Below are 22,257 nucleotides of genomic sequence, written 5' to 3'. Positions count from 1 at the left end.
CTTCAGGAAGCGTAGTACGACCCCCCCCCCTATCAAATTCCCCTAAGTGGAGATGGTCGATAGCTTTAGGTTCCTGGGGGTCACCATCGCCAACAGTCTGTCCTGTCCCACTCACGTTGATGTAACAGTCAAGAATGCCCAACAACGTCTCTACTTCCGTAAGAAACAAGAAATTCGACATGTCTGCATCGACTCTCACAAACTTCTACAGATGTGCCATAGAGAGCATCCTATCCGGCTGCAATACAGCTTGGTAAGGCAACTGCTCGGACCAAGATCGCAAGAAATTGCAGTGTGGTGAACTCAGCCTAACGCATCACACAAGCGTGCCATCCTCCCATTGATTCTGTCTACACCTCCCGCTGCCTCAGGAAGACAGACACCATTGTCAGAGACCACTCATACCCAGGCTTTGCCCTCTTCCAGACCCTTCCATCAGGCAGAAGATACAGAAGTCTGAAGACCCGCACATCCAGACATAGGAACAGCTTCTTCCCCACAGCTATTAGACTCAACGACTCTCCCTTGGACTGACCTGTTCCCTGTAAGAACACTATTCACGACACCCTATGCTGCTCTTGCTTGGCCCTTGTTGCACACTGTATCCAATCACTATGTTGATGTACCATTTGTCAATGTGCTCTGTCTATTTTTTTTTGTCTACTATGTACGTACTGTGTACGTTCCCTTGGCCGTCAAAAATACTTTTCACTGTACTTCAGTACTTGTGTCAATAAATAACAATCAATCAATCAATGGGGGGGGGAAGAGGGGGGGTGGGGGGAAATCAGCACCACATTGATTATTTGACATGTCATAGTCACAGGAATCCCTACGATCTTCTATGATCCTAGAAGAGTATTCCTATTACACATTGTTAAAGCACAGTAGGTCTAGTTTTAAAATAAATTCTGTGTGTTGGGCCAAACCTCATCTCATTGCTGTACTTTTTTTCCTCAGTGACCATACAGACAAGTGACTTCATCTGATGCCCTGAAGTGCCAATTAACTGTGTTTGACATCTGGAAGATGCACTCTTTATCCATCTTGAGATTTCTTACTTTTCCATAAAAAACTGGATTCCTAAATCGTATTGTCAACCTTCATAATTTCAAAATCATTAATGAAAGACACAAGCGTGCAGCTTCTGGTAATTTTCTATGTTCATAAACTGAATAAAACCATTCCTCTTTCATTAACCTCTGCACAAATGTTTTAACGGGCTGCATTCACAACAACTGTAGTATTATACAAACTCTGTAGCTACAAACGTAATGCTGACTGAATCTTGAGTCAAAGCTAAATCTACTTCACAATAGCCTTAAGTTTATAGTGTGAATGCACTGTTGGCGATTGCTGTTTGATTGCCATGGCCAAAGTACAGTTAACTATTACCTACTGGGCTGCAATTAAAAGAGAATGCATTGGGCCACCAAGGATACCAGAACCTTACATGTCAATAGATAGCTTCTGCATGATAGGAAATTCACCACATACAATACAAAACACTGAATGAGGAATTTTCTCACTTCTGCAAATATTTAAAATCATAATTGTTTTTAACATTATTTATAGGAAAAGGGAGTTTCACAGTTATAGCTACAAAGCGGCATTCATACCCAACTCTACTGTTTCCTGAGCAATATGAATTGGAATTGTATATAATGGGATGTGTGCAAACCCTACTCGGGTTCAGATAGTTGTATTGGCCAGTGTAGTAGGTTTATTTTCTCCTTTCCTGTTTTTAGGCCTCCACACATTATACCCTTTTAAAAATAAATTTAGAGTACCCAATTCATTTTTCCAATTAAGGGGCAATTTAGTGTGGCCAATCCACCTAACCTGCACATCTTTGGGTTGTGGGGGTGAAACCAGAGAGTGTGCAAACTCCACACAGACAGTTACCCGGGACCGGGATCGAACCCAGGTCCTCAGCACAGTAGGCAGCAGGGCTAACCACTGTGCCACCATGCCGCCTTAGCCAATGTAGTTGAAGTGCAGGATCAGCCATATAGCATTAGCGTAGCACGGCAGCACAGTGGTTAGCACTGCTGCCTCACAGTGCCAGGGACCTGGGTTCGATTCCGGCTTGGGTGACTATCTGTGTGGAGTTTGTACCTTCCCCCAGTGCCTGCGTGGATTTCCTCCTGGTGCTCCAGTTTCCTCCCACAGTCCAAAGATGTGGTTAGGTGGATTAGCCATTCTAAATTGCCCTTAGCAGGTTAAGCGGGGATAGGGCGGTGCGCTCTTTCAGAGAGTTGGTGCAGATTTGAGGGGCCTGACTTTATCTGCACTGTAGGAACTCCAGGCAGACCAGTATTGTGTACTGGACAGCTGTAGTTCATGGTTAATACTTTATTTACAAGTCACAATTTTATCAACAAGCATGAGGCTAGAGGAAGACTTGGAGCTTCCCTACTTTGTTTCAGCACAGACTATTTGGATCATTTTGTGACTGCAAGAATTACTGGCCAATTTGTGATAGAATTTCACCAAGTGTGCTCCAATATGCTGTCATACATTTGGTAAAAAAAAATAGATTTGTTTGTACCTATATCTTTATCCTTTTTGAACATAGGTGGGAAGAATCGAAGGTAGGTCAGTTTTTGCTTCAAAGACTTTGTACATCTCATTAAATGAGCAAAAGAGAGCTTCATATGATCACTGACGCTTTTCAGCTGGAAGTATTTGGTGTTGAAAAACAGTAACGTATTGAGAAGGACCGTTGGAGAATATGCTCCAAGTTGTTTACATTCCCATAAATGTTCTTCTTCAATTCGACAAAATAACTGGCCTGCAGACAAAACAGTGAGACTGAGTATAGTAACAAGTACAATGAGTATGCTGGTCATAAAATAACTTACTTTCCAATGTTTTTTATTTATTTATCCCAAGAATGTAAATAAAACCAAAACACAGCATCTAGGATCTGAGTGCAAGGTTATTTAGGTCTCCTCAATCAACCAGATTGAAGGATTATGAAATAGTTAGGTGCAAGATCTATCAGCTGCTGGCAGGTAAGCTCTCCAACAAATTGAGGCATAAAGTAATTCTGGGGTACCATACTGTAACATCTTGTGAGAAGCAGACAAATAATCCAATCATGAAATTAATGGAGAACACAAATTCGTGGTTTTGACATTTGACCACAAAGCACCACCATTATTTAAGCAAACTGGTTTACAATTCTAAAATTGTCAAATCTGATTTTTCATTAGAAATTGGTTCTTTGAAGAAACAAGCACTATATTTCTCCTCCGAGAAAGGAACAATACCAAAAATACTTCAGATAACTTTCCTCGAGTGCGTAGTGATTCCAGGGATAAGGCAAAAACTGAATTTCAAGTGGTCACTCAAATAACTGTTCGTCCATGTTGGTTAGGATTTTCTGGAACTTCCAGTCATGCAAGTCAAAGGAGCACTCGGAAACTCGAATTTGGCAGAAACACAGGTAATTGACTGTGTTAGGTGAAGCCACGGCACAGCAACTGGAGGATGCCAGGAATCCAACAACACGCATTCCTCTGACCATAGGAGTTAACAAAGGGCTATTTTTACATAAAAACAGAAGTTACAATTTTAAATAATATATAAAAGGAAAGAAAGTGCACTTTTCCCACTCAGTACACATGAAAGCTGTATTCCCACTTGCTTCAACTCCAACAGATTCCATGCTGGTGAGCTATTTTGGAGTCCGTCTGGGAATATCATATTGAATTTTAATGAAACAACTGAGGCATTATACATATTATTGATATGGTACCACTGTTCTCAAATGGACAAGAATTCCCTGTACAAACACTTACCACTTGGGAGAAGCTGCGGTTGCCAAACTTTCAGAGCCTTCGTAAGCTCAGAGGTGAATTTTGTGTAATAAAGGTCTGTGAAGATGTTATCAATCCTGCTATTCTCAAATATGTACTGAAAAAAAAGCAGAACATTTGATTTATGCAGTTCTCAAAACATAATCACATTTGCCATTGAGAACAGGGCGGCACGGTGGCACAGTTGTTAGGACTGCTGCCTCACAGCTCCAGCGACCCGGGTTCAATTCTAGCCTCGGGTGGCTGTCTGTGTGGAGTTTGCACTTTCTTCCCATAAAGATGTGCGGGATAGGTGGATTGGCCATGCTAAATTGCCCTTCAATATCCAAAAGATTAGGTGGAGTTACTGGGTTACAGAGATAGGGTTGAGGCATGGGCTTAAGTAGGGTGCTCTTTCCAAGGGCCGGTGCAGTCTCGATGGGCCGAATGGCCTATTTCTGCACTGTAGGGATTCTATGATTCTAAAGAACTCCCCATCTGGCCTGGATCCTGAACACAACTACAAGAGGTCAAATGGCAATGTTTAACTGACCGGCCACAGAGGCTCTGTTTAAAGTAAGACAATCTTTAATAGCACTCTACGACTGTTTTAAGCTCCATGTTGTTGATGTACTGAAGTTTCATACTGCAATGTTTAATGCTGCCACAGAGTTCAATCTCTCGTCCTGCTCAGTTCCTGCTTAAACCACATAGCAAACACAAACTGGAGGTTAAATGAAGTCCTCATATGAAGGATCATATGAAGCTCTCTTTTGCTTATTGGGGCAGAAACTCCCTTGATGACTTACTGTAGAGGCCTGTGAACCAGCTTTACACCACTGGTGATAGGAGGCGCATGTCCTACTGCTGGCTGGAAAAGGGAAAGGGTTGAGGGGATGTAACTGAGGGAAACAGCATGTGCTATCACTTTAGGGAAACTGGTCATATTCTAAATAATGACTGTGATTTATTGACTTCAACTGATTTCAAACAATGTGAGCTCATGCTGACCTATACAGGGAGGTTTCTTTTAAGAAAACAGAATAGAAAGTTGATCATTTCCTCCGGGACACAAATAATTTTGATGTTCCCAGTTTCTCATTATTCGTCTCCTGACAAGTTTATGTTAAATCTTTAACCACTATAAATCTCTGGTTGGACGTCTGGTAGTTGGTGAATAATGAATACTTTAACTAAAAATATTAAAATAAGCAGATGGTTTTGATGCCATCTCCTGATCACAAGAGCACATTACGTGGATCTGTATTTATAAAGAAAAATCGATCTATAAAAGTATTAACTAATGAAGCAAATTATTCTCTGGTTTGATGGAACATTAATCCAATTTTCCAATGCCTCTTCCCAAATAATTACAGTTTAATAACAGACAGGTCCAAGCACCAGGTTGACAATTACAGCAACCGACGGTCTACCCCCAAAACACAAATTAATCTAGTCATCATAATAGAAAATACTAATCTGCATGGGTGTGCATAACTACCCCCAACATATGTGACATTTTAAAACATAAAATGAAAAACTCCATATGAATTTCATTCAGTTTAGTATTGTTAATATTGTGTGATACCTGTTGAATTCCGAGGCAAAGGTAGAAGATACTGTCTGGCTCATAGCTTTTTCCATTTGGTCGCCGTACTTCTCGAATAAATTGACACAATCCATAACTGAGCTCAGCAGCGGTACACGAAAGAATGTCTTCCTTTAGCTTAATAGGTCGAGCTGCACATAAATTTACTTGGATCATAAATAGGATGCCATCACTAATCACAAAACAAACACTGCTACTGAAACCTAGTGTTTTTTTAAATTAGGGTTGGACTTCTATAATACTCCAAATTATGAGGTTTCTACCTGGGCTGAGATGCTAGTGGAATAAAAGAGTTTAGATTCTCTGCAAATCTCCTGGTAGCTAGCATTAGCCTGAATTTTGGACTGCACGTAGAGCAAGACTCGTTATGGGTTCATGCCTCACTCCAGAATTTCAGAATACGAAATAGACACTTCAAGTAGTATGTTAAAATCTCACATTGCCGGAGGATACAATGGTAAATCGAGGTTCTGTCTGCTCATTTAGTAAAGAACCTCAAAGCAGTCTTTCAAAGTAGTATGGGGGAACTTTCCCGTTGCTCTGGTCAATAAATATCTGTCAGTCAACTCAAAGTAAATTAACTGATCATTCATCATAATGCGGATTGTGGGGTTTAACAGTGCACAAATTGATTGTATCATTTACCTACAAATTAAGTATCTACATTTAAAAAGAAATTCAGTTACTGTGAAATGCTTCAGGAGTTCCTGAGAAGCTGAAAACTCTATGTAAATGTGAGTTTTTTCTTCATATGCCTCTATGAACAGATAAATATGAAAAAATATGGAATCTCAAGTACTACAACAAGATGTGCCACAAAGGTACCAAGCCGAGGGAATTTTGGAAGGACGTAGCAAGGACGGTGTCGAGGGTGGTAGGATCCAGGGTCAAACCGGGCTGGAGGCTCGCAATATTTGGGGTGGCAGAGGAGCCGGGAGTGCAGGTGGCGAAAGAGGCTGGAATTCTGGCCTTTGCGTCCCTGGTAGACCGGCGAAGGATTCTCCTTCAGTGGAAAGATACGAGGCCCCCAAGCGTGGAATCCTGGATCAGCGATATGGCAGGGTTCATTAAATTGGAGAGGGTGAAATTCGCCTTGAGGGGGTCGGTACAAGGGTTCTTTAGGAGGTGGCAACCGTTCTTAGACTTTCTGGCAGAACGATAGACATTGGTCAATGGCAGCAGCAGCTCGGGAGGTGGGGGGGTTTACTTTATTTTTGTTTATGTTATTTACACTGAAGGGTCTGAGGGGGTGTATACACCTGTTGTTTTAAGTCGGGCTGTTAATGTTAATTTATTATTTAGGTATGGGGGGGGGGGGGGTTGCTTTTTTTAGATTGTGTTTTGTACTTAACCCTGTTGGGTTCTTTTTTCTTTCTCATTTTGTTATTGATATTTTCTGAAAACCGTTAATAAAAATTATTTTTTTTAAAAAGGTACCAAGGCGAGGCTTAGCATTTGTCTACAGGGAGCAAAGAGAGAAAAAACACAATCACCACTCAAGGCCACATTTAGAAACCTTACATTACCCAATTATAGGGCAGCATTAGCAAACCTTGGGAGCAGATTGCATGCTTCCACACATCAGGCCTTGGATTAGGGATGATGCGTGGGCAGCAAGGCGGCACAGCGGTTAGCACTGCTGCCTCACAGCGCCGAGGTCCCAGGTTCGATCCCAGCTCTGGGTCACTGTCATTGTGGAGTTTGCACATTCTCTCCATGTTTGCATTGGTTTCGCCCCCACAACCCAAAGATGTGCAGGGTTGGTGGATTGACCATGCTAAATTGCCCCTTAATTGGAAAAAATGAATTGGTACTTTAAATTTATTAAAAAGGTATGCTGTGTGGAGGCCTAAAAAAGGGAAAAGAGGAAATAAGAAAGAAAAAAATTAAGATTAAAAGTAGCAACAAGCGGATCCACTACCATGGCAACTGGAAACTGCTAGCCAATGGAAGAGTTACATATTTCTAGATAGGCATACAGCAATTCATTAGGCACATACGTTTTTTAAAAAAAAAGTGTACCTGTAACGTTCTCCCATTGCTATTGTGGGTGATCTACTAAATAATATCGAAGGCAGGAAACAAAGAACCAACTTGAATTTAGATCCACCTGAGATCAATGCCTCCTCTAACTACTTACATCCAAACCGCAGCTCCTCTGTGGGGTCTCCTTTATCATTCCGAAATTGTACCCATCTTTTCCAAGCCTTCACACCATACATATACTTTAGAAACAGACCAACGTCATTGCCACCAGTTACAGGTTCCTGTAAAACATCTTGGGTGTATCCCACTATAGACTTCTTCCTTCCCTAAAGAGTTAAGCAAAAACAATAGTTCTTATAGCCTTTGTCGAAAAAGCTCAAAGACCAGAATTAACCAGCTAATTTGTACTTTTCATTGTGAGTCACTTTCCCGTTTATTAATAAATTTGCTGTATGAATACATTAACTAAGTATTGTAATCAAGCGCAATTACAAAAGCTCACCCGTTTCCTTGGTTGTGGGAAGCCATCTTTGTTCTTTGCACGTTGCATTGCCCTGTTTTGTCGTGCTGTTGCCATCTGGTCTCGTCTAGATGACTCAAAGGTAGCTATTTCAAAAAGTAAGCAAAACAACTGATTTTGCAAATACCATCTATATGAATCTTTACATTGTTTGAGATGGATAAGTAAGCAACATCCATGACTTCCAAGGAAAAAAGGGACCTTGACATGTTTGTCCATAGATCTCTGAAGGCAGAAGGGCAGGTTAATAGGGTGGTGAAAAAGGCATATGGGACACTTGCCTTTATCAATCGAGGCATAGATTCTAAAAGCAAGGAGGTCATGTTAGAGTTGTATGAATCTTTGGTGAGGCTACAGCTGGAGTACTGTGTGCAATTCTGATCGCCACATTGTGGGAAGGGTATGATTTCACTGGAGGAGGTGCAGAGGTGATTCACCAGGATGTTGCCTGGAAGAATCATTTAAAGAGATGCTGTGGAGATGCCGGCGATTCATCTGAGGAAGGAGCAGCGCTCCGAAAGCTAGTGACATCGAAACAAACCTGTTGGACTTTAACCTGGTGTTGTAAGACTTCGTACATTTAAAGAGAGGTTGGATAGGCTTAGGTTGTTTTCGCAGGAGCAGAGAATATGGGGCGACCACATCGATGTTATGAGGGTGGTGACGGTCTGGAATGCACTGCCTGGGAGGGTGGTAGAGGTGGGTTGCCTCATATCCTTTAAAGAGTACCTGGATGAGCACTTGTCACATCATAACATTCAAGGCAATGGGCAGTGCTGGAAAATGGGATTAGGTAGCCAAGTCAGGTATTTTTCATGCGTCAGTACAGACTTGATGGGCCGAAGGGATTCTCCTTTACTGTATTAGTCTGTGATTCTGTAATGTCCATGTGAAATTAATTCTGACAATAATTCCAATGGACATGTATAAGACCTTTTTCTTTTCTTCTATAGATAAGCAGCTGAGCAGGCGAAAGGCATATGATATGATAGTCAACTAAACAGAGAGAGGTATGTAAAAAGAACAGTTAAAGAAAAATAAGGCGATTTGATCAACCAAAAAGGGAAATTGTGGAAACAATGGAGAAATGAAACAATGAAGAATCACACAACTGTCCAACTATTGGAGGATACTCCAGAAGTCTCACAGGGCATGTCAGAAATATTAAAAGGCAATGCATAACTATTTTAATGATGACATTAATAAAACCATTCCAATTAACATAGATGAACACATTGACTTATGTAAAACTAAGATCCTGAAAACAGATCAGCAGCCAAGCCTGATGATATCTACCAAAGAGTGCTTAGGCTATTGAGCAGGTGCTCTGCAAGACCATGGTACGAAGTAGTAATGGATGGATTTGGATCTATTTGGAGGTCACCAATGTTACCTGCAGTTGGGACTGTTGCTGTTTACTGTTTTATTCATTGGTCAGATCCTGTCTTGAGTTTGAGTTCAGTTTCCAAAGGGAATAGTTCTATATCTATTTTATTTCATTCTCATTCCAAACACCACAATTAGATCACCCAATCAAAAATGCAATCAGTCTTTTTACTATTTCTTTGTCTTTTATCTCTCTTGCTTAATCCAAACTGCCATTAATTATTCTATATTACATTTCATGGTTTACATTAGGCTCTCTGTGCTTCACTCAGGGTTCTTCAAAGAGATTCGTTAAGATGGTTAACATCACTGCTTGTCTTGTTCATGTAGGTCCCACATCCTCTGTAGAGGATGCTGCACGGTTTCTGCTTTCTAATAACTGCAACTTGCAGAACAAAAACTTACCCAAGGTCTGTGGGCAAGTGTAAGTGTAATGAACAACCAGCACCATTAATGTGCCACTAACCACAAAATCCAGGCCAATAGGTTTTTTTTTGAGCCTGTATAATTTTATGACTAAGCATGACTCAGGTTTATTTTTTATATTCCTTTTGGTGCACTTTGATGCACATCTTATATTTCTAATTTTCTCTTTATTGTTCCTAAACATACAGGTTGAGCATTCCTTAACCAAAATTCCAAAAACCAAAACCATTCTGAAATCCGCACTTTTTTTCGAACAGCGACATAATGGCATGAGTGGGAAATTCCACAAGGTTCTGGGGAGTTCTCAGGTGATGCACAGGTCCCAACGTGCCGCACATGCGCTTTTTCACATTATATTCAGAAATTCAAAAAATAAATCCGATACACACTCAGCCCCAAGCATTTCAGATAAAGGAAGCTCAACCTGCATTAACTGATGTTGTGGTACCATTCCAAAGGTGCACCAACATTCCAATATTTCATTCAAATGTTTATTTTCCATGTGCACACTTAAATAATAAATGTAAATAGACTATTTGCACACAGTTGAATCTGATATTGTTTTCATTTGATGTCAAGCAAAAGTCAGCCCATAGCAATAAAGGTCAAAAGCTGTTTAATTTTGGTCTTTCCTAAACCAGAAACAATACTTATGCCCAAACTGGCATTCATTAATACATGAGGCAAGGTATTGAATCAAAAGTTTTCTTTGTCACTGGCTCAGTGACACACAATGCTGAGCTATTACGAACACCAGTCAATTTCAAAATTGATATACTCAATTTAAATGTTTTCAAACTGCATAGTGGGGGGTGTGAAAGACCTACATTTTATTTTTAAAGGCACACATTACTAAAACACCTTTCCGTTTTCCCTTACTGACCTACTGATATGTCAGCTTCCAGATCGTCCTCAGGTCCTTCAATGGCCTGTACTTGTATCTCTGGTTCAGTGGCTGGTGGAGGTGGAGGTAGAGGTGCAGATGTGGCAGACTGTTTCAGAGTAAAGTTGCTCAGTTCATCCTCCCAACTATGCGGAGTAGACACAGCCTCCGACTCAAGATCCCCACTGTATGTGCTACCCTGGTCTGGAACGAGAACCACATTTGCTCAAGATGACCATGCTTTCAGTTTTATCACATGACCCAACCTCAAGGAGAGAAAAAATTGCAAGGGTTATAGCCCTTAAGATCTGACTTAGTTTTTGTACAATAATGGCAATGGAGACTGTACGATGGTAGAGCTATGATCAAGTAGAAACCTTTCTGTCAAGAGATCACGCGATTTGGACTTCCAGTTGCGGTGATGACTTGCTAGCCGCACGTTTCGGTGGCTCCAGCATCCGACGGACCTTTGGGCTCTTTTAAGAGCCCCAACGGGAAATTTTTGGGCGACGCAACCCGGTGTGGGGTGAGTGAGAAGGGAGTCCCCCCCCCGACGAAGGAGGAAAATACCGCCGGCGGCGGCTGCAGCGCGAGGAATCGTCGACCAAAGAGACAGAAAGGGAGAAGCACAAGATGGCGGCGGAGAAAGCTCAGGCGACATGGGGGCCCGAGCAGGACGAACTTTTGAGACGGTGTGTGGAGCTACTAAAGAGGGAGGTGCTGACCCCGATGCTACAGGCAATTGAGGGGCTCAAGGAGACACAAAAGATCCAGGAGACAGAGCTCCGTGTGGTGGAGCAGAAGGTGACGGATAATGAGGACGAGATCCTGGGCCTGGCGGTCAAAACACAGACGCACGAGGCACTTCATAAAAAGTGTACTGAAAGGATCGAGGCCCTAGAAAACGGAGCGCGAAGGAAGAACCTTCGGATACTGGGTCTCCCGGAGGGTGTGGAAGGAGTGGACTGTGGAGATTATGCAAGTACGATGCTGAGCTCACTGATGGGTGCTGAGGCCCCTACGGGCCCCTTGGAGGTGGAGTGGGCACATCGGATCCCGGCGAGAAGACCAAAAGCGGGAGAACCACCCAGGGCGATAATCGTGCGATTTCACCGCCTTAAGGATAGAGAAGAGGTCCTGAGATGGGCTAAAAAGGTGCGGAGTAGCAGATGGGAGAATGCAGTGGTACGGGTGTACCAGGATTGGAGTGCGGAGGTGGTGAGAAGGAGGGCGAGTTTTAACCGAGCCAAGGAGGTGTTGCATAAAAAGGTGAAGTTCGGGATGCTGCAGCCGGCAAGACTATGGGTCACGTATCAGGAGAGACACCATTATTTCGAGGCGGCGGAGGAAGCATGGACCTTTATTAAAGAGGAGAAATGGGATCGGAACTGAGGGACTGATACTGCAGGAAATGTTATTGTTAATGTTATGGTTGATGTTAATAGAGAAGTAAATTGGGAAGGGGAGAGACATTGGGAAATGTGGGCGCCGGTGAGGTGGGAAAGACGGGACATAGATGGAGAATGAGGAAGGGGAGGGGGAGGGGAAAGGGAGCTGCGCCACAAGAGGCGGGTCAGGTAAAGGGATGTTCCCGCGCCAGAAAGAATATGGCGGGAAGACAGGCGCAAGGCGGATGGGAGTTCCTCACACGGGGGGGGGGGGGGGTGTCGAGGAGTGAGCAGGAGTAGCCGGGGTCAGTTGAAGTCAGCTGACTTACGGAAGTAATATGGGGGGAGCAATCACACTAAAAAGACATCTAGCCGGGGGGGAGGGGGGGGGACAACTGGGTTGCTGCTGCGGAAATCCAAAAGGAAATGGCTAAAGAGAGGGTAGACGGGGATAGTATGCGACGCTGGGGAGCGAGTGGGAGCGCGGAGGCGGGATATGGGACTGGCCTAGAGAAGGTAATGGCTAGTCGACACGGGAGGGGGGCAGGTAGCCCCCTAGTGAGGCTGGTCACGTGGAACGTGAGAGGCCTGAACGGACCGATAAAAAGGGCCCGAGTGCTCGCGCATTTGAAAGGACTAAGGGCAGACGTGGTTATGCTCCAAGAGACGCACCTAAAGGTGGCGGACCAAGTTAGGTTAAGGAAAGGATGGGTGGGACAGGTGCTCCACTCAGGACTAGACGCAAAGAACAGAGGGGTGGCCATATTGGTGGGGAAACGGGTAACATTTGAAGCAAAGAACATCGTAGCAGATAGCGGAGGTAGATACGTAATGGTGAGTGGCAGGCTGGAGGGAATGGAGGTCGTGTTGGTTAATGTATATGCCCCGAACTGGGACGATGCGGGATTTATGAGACGGATGCTGGGGCGTATACTGGACCTGGAGGTAGGAAACTTGATCTTAGGAGGGGACTTTAATACTGTGCTGAACCCGGGTCTAGATAGATCCAGCTCAAAGACCGGAAGAAGGCCGGCAGCGGCCAAGGTGCTTAAGGGGTTTATGGACCAAATGGGGGGAGTGGATCCATGGCGATTTCTTAGACTGAGGGCTAGAGAGTTCTCCTTCTTCTCCCATGTCCATAAAGTGTACTCCCGGATAGATTTTCTTTTTGTTTAGGGAAGGTCGTTGATCTCTAGGGTGGAAGAAGCTGAGTATTCAGCCATAGCGGTTTCGGACCATGCCCCACATTGGCTGGACCTGGAATTAGGAGAGGAAAGGGAGCAGAGAGCACTCTGGCGATTAGATGTGGGATTGATGGCGGATGAGGGGGTGTGTGCAAGAGTGCGGGGGTGTATCGAGAGATACCTGGAGGTCAATGACGACGGCGAGGTCCCTGTGGGAGTGGTATGGGAAGCACTAAAAGCGGTGGTCAGAGGAGAGCTGATCTCCATTGGGGCCCACAAAAGGAAAACAGAGGCCAAGGAAAGGGAAAGATTACTGGGGGAGATTCTAAGGGTGGATAGGGAATTTGCAGAGACCACGGAGAAGGGACTGTACAGGGAGAGGAGACGACTCCAGACGGAGTTTGACCTCCTGACCACCAGAAAGGCAGAGGTGCTGTGGAGGAAGGCACAGGGGAGGAGGTATGAATATGGGGAACAGGCTAGTCGCCTGCTGGCTCATCAATTGCGAAAGAGGACAGCAGCGAGGGAGATAGGAGGAATTAGAGACGAAAAGGGAGACACGGTGCGAAGAGCAGGAAAGATAAATGAGGTGTTCAAGACCTTTTATGAGGGACTGTATAGGTCTCAACCCCCAGAGGGAGAGGAGGGGATGCGGCAGTTCCTGGATCAATTGAGGTTCCCGAGGGTGGAGGAGCAGGAGGTGGTAGGCCTGGGGGCACCGATTGGGGTGGACGAGGTTATTAAGGGACTGGGGAGCATGCAAGCAGGGAAGGCTCCGGGACCAGACGGGTTCCCGGTGGAATTTTACAGAAAATATGTGGACTTGTTGGCCCCGTTGATGGTGAGGACGTTCAATGAGGCCAGGGAAGGAGGGACTTTACCCCCGACAATATCGCTAATTTTGAAGAGGGATAAACATCCGTTGCAGTGCGGGTCCTATAGACCTATTTCATTATTGAACGTGGACGCCAAATTGCTGGCAAAGGTACTGGCATTGAGGATCGAGGACTGTGTCCCGGGGGTGGTGCACGAAGACCAGACAGGGTTCGTAAAAGGGAGACAACTGAATGTTAACGTGCGACGACTATTAGGGGTGATAATGATGCCCCCAGTGGAGGGGGAGGCAGAGATAGTGGCGGCAATGGATGCAGAGAAGGCATTTGATAGGGTGGAGTGGGAGTATTTATGGGAAGTGTTAAGGAGGTTTGGGTTCGGGAACGGGTTTATTAGCTGGGTCAAACTTCTTTATGGGGCCCCAACGGCAAGTGTAGTTACGGGTCGACAAAGATCGGAGTATTTCCGACTATATAGGGGAACAAGACAGGGATGCCCGCTGTCTCCATTGTTGTTCGCGTTGGCAATTGAACCTCTGGCCATGGCGTTGAGAGACTCCAGGAAATGGAGAGGGGTGATCAGAGGGGGAGAGGAACACCGAGTCTCGCTCTACGCAGATGACCTATTGTTATATGTGTCGGACCCAGCGGGGGGGATGATAGAGGTTATGCGAATGTTGAGGGAGTTCGGGGATTTCTCGGGGTATAGGCTAAACATGGGGAAGAGTGAATTATTTGTGATACATCCAGGGGACCAGAGTAGAGAGATAGAAGGCCTGCCTCTAAGGAAAGTGGAAAGAAACTTCCGATACCTGGGGATTCAGATCGCTAGGAGCTGGGGAACCTTGCACAGACTTAATCTGACACGGCTGGTAGAACAAATGGAGGAGGACTTCAAGAGGTGGGACATGCAGCCTCTGTCGCTGGCGGGCAGGGTGCAGGCCATTAAGATGATGGTCCTCCCGAGGTTCTTATTTGTATTTCAATGTCTCCCTATACTAATCACTAAGACCTTTTTCAATAAAATAGACAGGAGCATCACGAGCTTCGTGTGGGCAGGGAAAGTTCCGAGAGTAAGGAGGGGGTTCCTTCAGCGTAGCAGGGATAGAGGACGACTGGCACTACCGAACTTGGGCGATTACTATTGGGCCGCCAATGTGGCAATGATACGTAAATGGATGATGGAGGGTGAGGGAGCGGCGTGGAAAAGACTGGAGAGAAAGTCCTGTAAAGGGACGAGTTTAGAGGCGCTGGTGACGGCGCCGCTACCCTTCTCACCAAAAAGGTTTACCACGAACCCGGTGGTGGCGGCAACATTGAATATCTGGGGACAGTGGAGGCGACAGAGAGGGGTGCGGGGAGCCCTGGTGGGGTCCCCAATCAGGAACAACCATAGGTTCGCCCCAGGAAGAATGGATGGAGGATTTCAGAGCTGGCACCAGTTGGGAATTAGGAGGGTGGGAGATTTATTTATAGATGGGATGTTTGCGAGCTTGGGAGCATTGGAGGAAAAGTATAAGTTGCCCCGGGGAAACTTCCTGAGATATATGCAGGTGAGGGCGTTTACTAGACAACAGGTGAGGGAATTTCCGCTGCTCCCGACACAGGGGACTCAGGACAGAGTGTTTTCAGGGGTGTGGGTCGGAGAGGGCAAGGTGTCAGAGATATACCGAGACATGAGGGAAGAGGGGGAGGAGTCGGTGGGCGAACTAAAAGGAAAGTGGGAAGAGGAGCTAGGGGAGGAGATTGAGGAAAGTTTGTGGGCTGATGCCCTCAGCAGGGTAAACTCCTCTTCCTCATGCGCCAGGCTTAGCCTGATTAAATTCAAGGTGCTACATAGAGCACACATAACGGGAGCAAGATTGAGCAGGTTCTTTGGAGCGGAGGACAAATGTGGGAGGTGCGGCGGAAGCCCGGCAAACCACGCACATATGTTTTGGGCGTGCCCGGCACTGGAGGGGTATTGGAAGGGAGTGACGGGAGTGATTTCCCAAGGTGAAGGCCCGGGTCAAACCAGGCTGGGGGCTAGCTCTATTTGGAGTTGCGGATGAGCCGGGAGTGCAGGAAGCGAAAGAGGCCGACGTTGTGGCCTTTGCGTCCCTAGTAGCCCGGCGTAGGATCCTACTCATGTGGAAGGAGACGAAACCGCCCGGACTGGAGACCTGGGTAAACGATATGGCGGGGCTCATTAAACTGGAGCGGATAAAGTTTGCCCTGAGAGGATCGGCTCAAGGGTTCACCAGGCGGTGGCAGCCATTTCTCGACTACCTAGGGGAACGTTAGAGGGAAGATAGACGACCTGCAGCAGCAACCCGGGGGGGAGGGGGTTTAGTTTAGATTATGTTAAACGATTATGGGGTTTAGTTATTTGTTTATTGTTAAAAATTTCTTTACTGTTACGTTTGCTTTGTAAGAGGGAAAAAATTGTTGTTTGGAAAAAATTTTCAATAAAATATATTTTTTTAAAAAGAGATCACGCGATTTAACTGTGATACCGTTGTTGTATGTGGATGAAAAAGATCAACAATTCTTGAAATGCGACAAACTTAACTATAACCAAACACAAAAATTGTGCATGTAGTGTAGTCAGGTAGTGTGAATAAGGACACCTGAAAATGAGGATATATTAATTTTACACAAGATATTGGTGATAGGTGCTAATCAAATGAATTTCCTTTGATTCATTGAACAAAAAGCAATGTAACATAAATATTAAGTGCAGCCAACTTTGAGACTCAATGCTAATTAGGCTTTAAAAATGGTCTTTTCTGAATATTACATTTCCTCGTCTCCTTCAGTATTACATGAAGACATGTAATTAAGCAAACAACCTACTCCCAAACTGGATTCCTGTATCCTGCACTTGCACAAAGTCATGTTTGCCACTGCCCTCCACCATTATTGATCAGTACTGGTTTCCTGATCCCTCAAAATCCCCAACTTCAAATCCCACCTTGTCCTTGTCTCATGCCAGCTCTACTATCTCCTCCAGCCTCACACCTTCTCCTGCACCTTCATGAATCTTCTTGAGTTTCTTGCCCATTTCTTTATTGACTTTTCCCTCACCCCGTGTAAAGTGCATTAGAAGTGTGTTTATGTTTATGGGTAGCACAGTGGCTAGCACTGCTGCCTCACGGTGCCGAGGACCCGGGTTCGGTCCCAGCCGCTGGTCACTGTCCGTGTGGAGTTTGCACATTCTCTCAGTGTCTGCACGTGTCTCACCCCCACAACTCAAAAGATGTGCCTGGTAGATGAATTGCCACGCTAAATTGCTCCTTAATTGGATAAAAAAAGAATTCAATACTCTAAATTCTGATTATATTAAAAGGAGCTATATAAATACAAGCTATTTTATCGCAGATTACTATCACCTAATAATGCTTACTTTACTCCCGCTGACTTCAGTGAGGCTGGAGATTAATTTCTGGCACCCAACTGTCCGTGCACTCACATCGTGAACCTCTGGCTATGATACTATCAGAAATCAAGAGTTAAAAGAAAGTCCTTGCTGAACTATTTTCAAAACATAGGCTCCGAGAGCTCTCTCAATGCAATAGAAAATAAAAAGTAACGTCTGTTTGGAACACGTTTGAATGGATGTTACTAGTAATCATTCTCCAACGTAAGTATCAGAGAGATGAATCTGAAACTACAAATTACATTTCTAATCTATACCAACCACCATATGAGACGGTTTTCTCTTTTTCCTCCTCTTCGGCAATCATTGCAGCCATTGTTAGAAGATCTGCTTCAAAAGGATTTGAAGGAATCTTCTCCTTTATTTCCTGGATTGTTTCAATTATTCTGTCTGCACTGTCCAGCGTTGTTGGAATGAACATCGGTACTGGGAGCTGAAATGCAAGACATTTTTTAAAAATAAAAAAGAATCTTGGACTAGAGTTTATTCTCTGCCATTGCAAAGGGCATTACCCACCTGATTTCTACTCCGTGGAGTTCAACAGAATAAAAATCAGGCAGTTTCAATGAGCAATAGTTGATCTATTCCATTAGACATCCAAGTAAACATCTACCCTGGAAAGCACTTATTGTACTTAGACAATTACAAGAGATTGAAATGCTGTAATGAACCAGTTACAAGCAAATGTTTTACTTTACCCATCAGATTCGGTTGTTAAATTACTGGAAGAGAGGAGTTTTATTTCTGAATATTCCCAGATCTGATTTTGTCCGTTCCCATATCATACCACCAAGTGTGGTACAAGAAAGTACTGTTAGAAGTTCCAACAAGAATGTGTGATGCTGTATTACTGTCAACTTCTATCAGAGACCTGATTCTACATAATTTGGTCTCACATTTACTACATGGCCATAACACTCAGCACACACTCTCAATCAAATAATAGCAGAATATTATACAATCACGGTGAACTGAGGGGAAAGCAGTAATAGTTTTTTTTCTTATTCAGTGAAACAGTTAACTGTTTTATTGAATAAAACTGACAAGTGTATTTGATTATCCTGAATTGATTGCCCCAGTAAAAATGAGTATCCTTGGTGGCACTTTCATTGCGAATAGAATGAAGCACTTAAACGTACAACTGTAAAAAGAAATTCCACAATACTTAAGACCATAAGAGATAGAAACAGGAGTAGGTCATTCAGCCCTTCAAGCTTGCTCCCCCCCATTTCATCAGATCATGACTGATCTAGCATGTGCCCACTTTGCTGCCTCATCTCCGTAACCCTCAATTTTCCTCCTGGTTAAAAACCTATAGATCTCAGCCTTGAAAATGTTCAAGGATTCAGCCTCCACAGCTTCCTGGGGAAAACATTCACCGCTCAGGGGAAATTCTTCCTCAAATCCATCTTAAATGAGCACCCCTTTGTTCTGTGACTATCTCTTCTGGTCCTACACTCTCCCATGCATAGAAACATCCTCTCAACATTTCCCGTCGAACCCATTAAGAATCTTGTTTCATTTATTATCACCTCTATTCTTTTGAACTCCAAGGAATACAGATCCAAACTGTTTAATCTTTCCTCATATGGCAGTCCCTCAATACCAGAGATCATCTTAGTAAATCTCTACTGCTTCTAATGACATCATATCTTCCCTTAAGGGAAACAAAACTATACATGGTATTCAAAATGAGGCCACAATGGCACCTTGTACAATTGGAGCAACACCTTTTTACTTTTATACTCCAATTTCCTCAAAATAAAAGCCAGAATTATTTTTGCCTAATGCTAGCTTTCTGGGTTTCACGTAAAAGGACTCCCAAGTCCCTTTGACGACAGCTTTCTGCAGTCTCTATTTTAATACCAATTTGCCTTCTCTCATTCTTTCTTCCAAAATGAACAATCCTACATTGCGCCACATTGAATTCCATTTGCCAATTATCCACCCATCCACTTTACCTGCCAGTATCTCTGTAAACTATTTATATTCTCCTTACAATCTGCCTTCCTGCCCACCTTTGCATTATCCATAAATTTGTCCACAGTACACTCTGCTCCTCCCTCCAAATCTTTAATATACATGTGAAGAGCTGCGGTCCCAGCATTGATCAGTGTGGTTACTGCCCTTCAACCTGAGAAAAATGCCTTATCACTACTCGTTCACTTGCTTGTTGACCTACTGCTTCCCTTCCTGCAAGATTTAATACATAACATTTGGAATGCACAGGATGACTGGGTGGGCTCCCACCTGCAGACTGTCATAATGAAAAACTCCCATACTTCCAAAAATGTACTGCAGGATAACTATGCCAAGATCTGCAATGCATCACTCTCATACTATTTAGACGCTCAGACTTCATTACTGCCTCTGAATCAAAATTCTGCATTGCATTAAATTGTCTCATTTTAACTGAATTTTATTATATTACCACGACTGGTAATATGTTGTATTCTTTGTCTTTTCCTCCAGGATCCCAGATGTAGTGTTGCCCAAGAATATACCAATCCAAATATTGAATGAGACTAATTTATTATTACACTACCAATTAAATGAAGCTCGCACACTCTACTGAGTTATAGATAATAAACAAATGATATTGAACAGTATTCAATATTCTATTTAGCTACTAAACTACACTATGATTTGACCGTTCTTTATTTCTCTATTCAACTTTCACTCTGCTCTCTCCATGTTCTCTTCAGCTTCTCCCAGAATTCCAAGAGAGGCTGTCTCATATACAGTGAATTAGTAACGCCCTCTAGTGTTTCATTTACACATAGATGCAATTATTAACCCTTCACTATACGAACTATATACATAGCATTACAAATATGTCATGAGAAATTGCTCAATGACACTCTTATGCTGATCTTCTAACATGAATGTCATCCGGCAACATAGTTTCCGTGCCCGACAGTTACTGTTCCGATATGCGTGGTTGGAATGTCATGTAAACCACTTGCTTGATGCTATCCATTTCAGCTACAACCTATTCTGTAATTCTGTCCCAACATGATCATTCCTAATATCAAGGTGCTCTGAAGTGAAGCAGTTTTTTTGCTCTCCATTCTGATATCCACCAATAGAGATTTCTCAAACTGTATGAAATCTAATCTCATAAACTCAAAGTTTAATATATCTTTAAGAATACAAAATGCAATGTAATTCCGAGAATTTAATACCTCTTGAGGTTCAGATAATTTCTAAAACCATGACCATGTCTCCGGAGAATACTGTATTATTGCCTGATATCACACCCTAACTTCCTCCTATCTAAAACAGCCAGTGGGAAACCTTTTAACAGCCTACCACTTTGAGTGTAACTTACAGGTACAGGCATCCCTATTGGTAATGGTGTAAACTGTGAGTAAAGATGTAGAGGCACAGGAATATAGACTGGTACAGGGATGGGCAACACGATCACTTGTTGCTTCCAATCCTCTTCTGTAAGGAAAAAAAAAGGTAAAGTAGATAGTAACAATAATAAGAACCATGTGCTAATTCCTAGTTGTATACAAAATGTTTCAGCTTTAATCAATTCCTAAGTAATTTCACCCATTTCTTTTTAGATTATACTGTTCATTTAATTGGTCAAGTGGTGTAGCACAAAACATTTGGAAATTGAGACAGAAATTTTGATTCAAATCTAACATTTCTTAACAAGTTAGTTCTATGTTAATCACTGCATCTGTACTCAAATTACTACCATAGAGAGCATCCTATCCGGCTGCATCACAGCTTGGTAAGGCAACTGCTCAGCCCAAGATCGCAAGAAACTGCAGAGTGTGGTGAACTCAGCCCAAAGCACCACACAAGCTTGCCACCCCCACATTGATTCTGTATATACCTCCTGCTGCCTCAGGAAGGCAGACAGCATTATCCAAGACCCTTCCCACCCAGGCTTTGCCTTCTTCCAGACCCTTCCATCAGGCAGAAGATAAAGAAGTCTAAAAACCCACACATCCAGACATAGGAACAGCTTCTACCCCACAGCTACTAGACTCCTCAACGATTCTCCCTGTAAGAACACTATTCACAATGTCCAATGCTGCTCTTGCTCATGTATATGCTTTGTTTGGTCCCCTGTTCCGCACTGTAACCAATCACTGTTTGTCGATGTACCATTTGTCACTGAACTCTGTCGATTATTCTTTTCTGTCTACTATATATAAGTACTGTGTACTTTCCCTTGGCAGCAGAAAAATACTTTTCACTGTACTTCGGTACATGTGACAATAAATCAAATCAAATCAACTCAACTATACATATGCGTGCATGTGAATAAACATTCACACACATACTATACCTGTCTGACAAGCCTTGGTCTGAGTGTGCGGTCTACAGGATGTTGCTTTGGTCTGCGTGATAGGTTTACAGAGTAGTGCTTTATTCTTGAGCACCTTGGGTGGAGCAGCAGGTTGTAATCGAATGGGTTCCGTCTGAGTGCTGGCCTAGTTATAAAAAGATTGAAGAAACACAACGTAAAGACAAAGTCTAACTGCAAATAATTCAGAATAGTCAAACAGGAACCAAACTCCTTACTTACCTCCCCACTAACCTGAGTTCCTGAAGTGGTACGAGTTCCTCCTGCTAAAAGGAAACAAATAAATCTCAATATCCAATCTTAGCCTGTTTAGTTCTTCCAGGGTAGCACAGTGGTTAGCACTGTTGCTTCACAGCACCAGGGTCCCAGGTTCGATTCACAGCTTGGGTCACTGTCTGTATGGGTGCGTTACGGAACCTGCACATTCTCCCTGTGTCTACATGTGTTTTCTCCGGGTGCTTCGGTTTCCTCCCACAAGTCCCGAAAGACATGCT

General features: G+C 43.6%; 1 protein-coding gene across 5 annotated transcripts in view; it reads right to left on the bottom strand.

Moving 5' to 3' along the window:
- LOC140418151 (zinc finger MYM-type protein 4-like) overlaps positions 1-22,257 on the bottom strand; it is a 397,827-nt gene that overhangs the window by 5,412 nt on the left and 370,158 nt on the right. For 4 of the 5 annotated variants that reach the window (XM_072501573.1, XM_072501581.1, XM_072501592.1 and 1 more), the window contains 10 exons: positions 21,986-22,029; positions 21,746-21,890; positions 20,768-20,883; positions 17,698-17,869; positions 10,614-10,817; positions 7,901-8,004; positions 7,553-7,724; positions 5,392-5,543; positions 3,807-3,921; positions 2,552-2,794 (listed from right to left, as the gene is read on the bottom strand). In XM_072501573.1, coding sequence (XP_072357674.1) covers positions 2,552-2,794; positions 3,807-3,921; positions 5,392-5,543; positions 7,553-7,724; positions 7,901-8,004; positions 10,614-10,817; positions 17,698-17,869; positions 20,768-20,883; positions 21,746-21,890; positions 21,986-22,029 — 1,467 coding nt within the window. The remainder of the gene's footprint in view (positions 1-2,551; positions 2,795-3,806; positions 3,922-5,391; positions 5,544-7,552; positions 7,725-7,900; positions 8,005-10,613; positions 10,818-17,697; positions 17,870-20,767; positions 20,884-21,745; positions 21,891-21,985; positions 22,030-22,257) is intronic. The other variant, XM_072501589.1, reaches the window with a different exon arrangement.

The sequence above is a fragment of the Scyliorhinus torazame genome, chromosome 1 (genome assembly GCF_047496885.1).
Source record: "Scyliorhinus torazame isolate Kashiwa2021f chromosome 1, sScyTor2.1, whole genome shotgun sequence".
Taxonomy (NCBI): Eukaryota; Metazoa; Chordata; class Chondrichthyes; order Carcharhiniformes; family Scyliorhinidae; genus Scyliorhinus; species Scyliorhinus torazame.
This window is presented reverse-complemented; position numbering and strand designations above follow the sequence as displayed.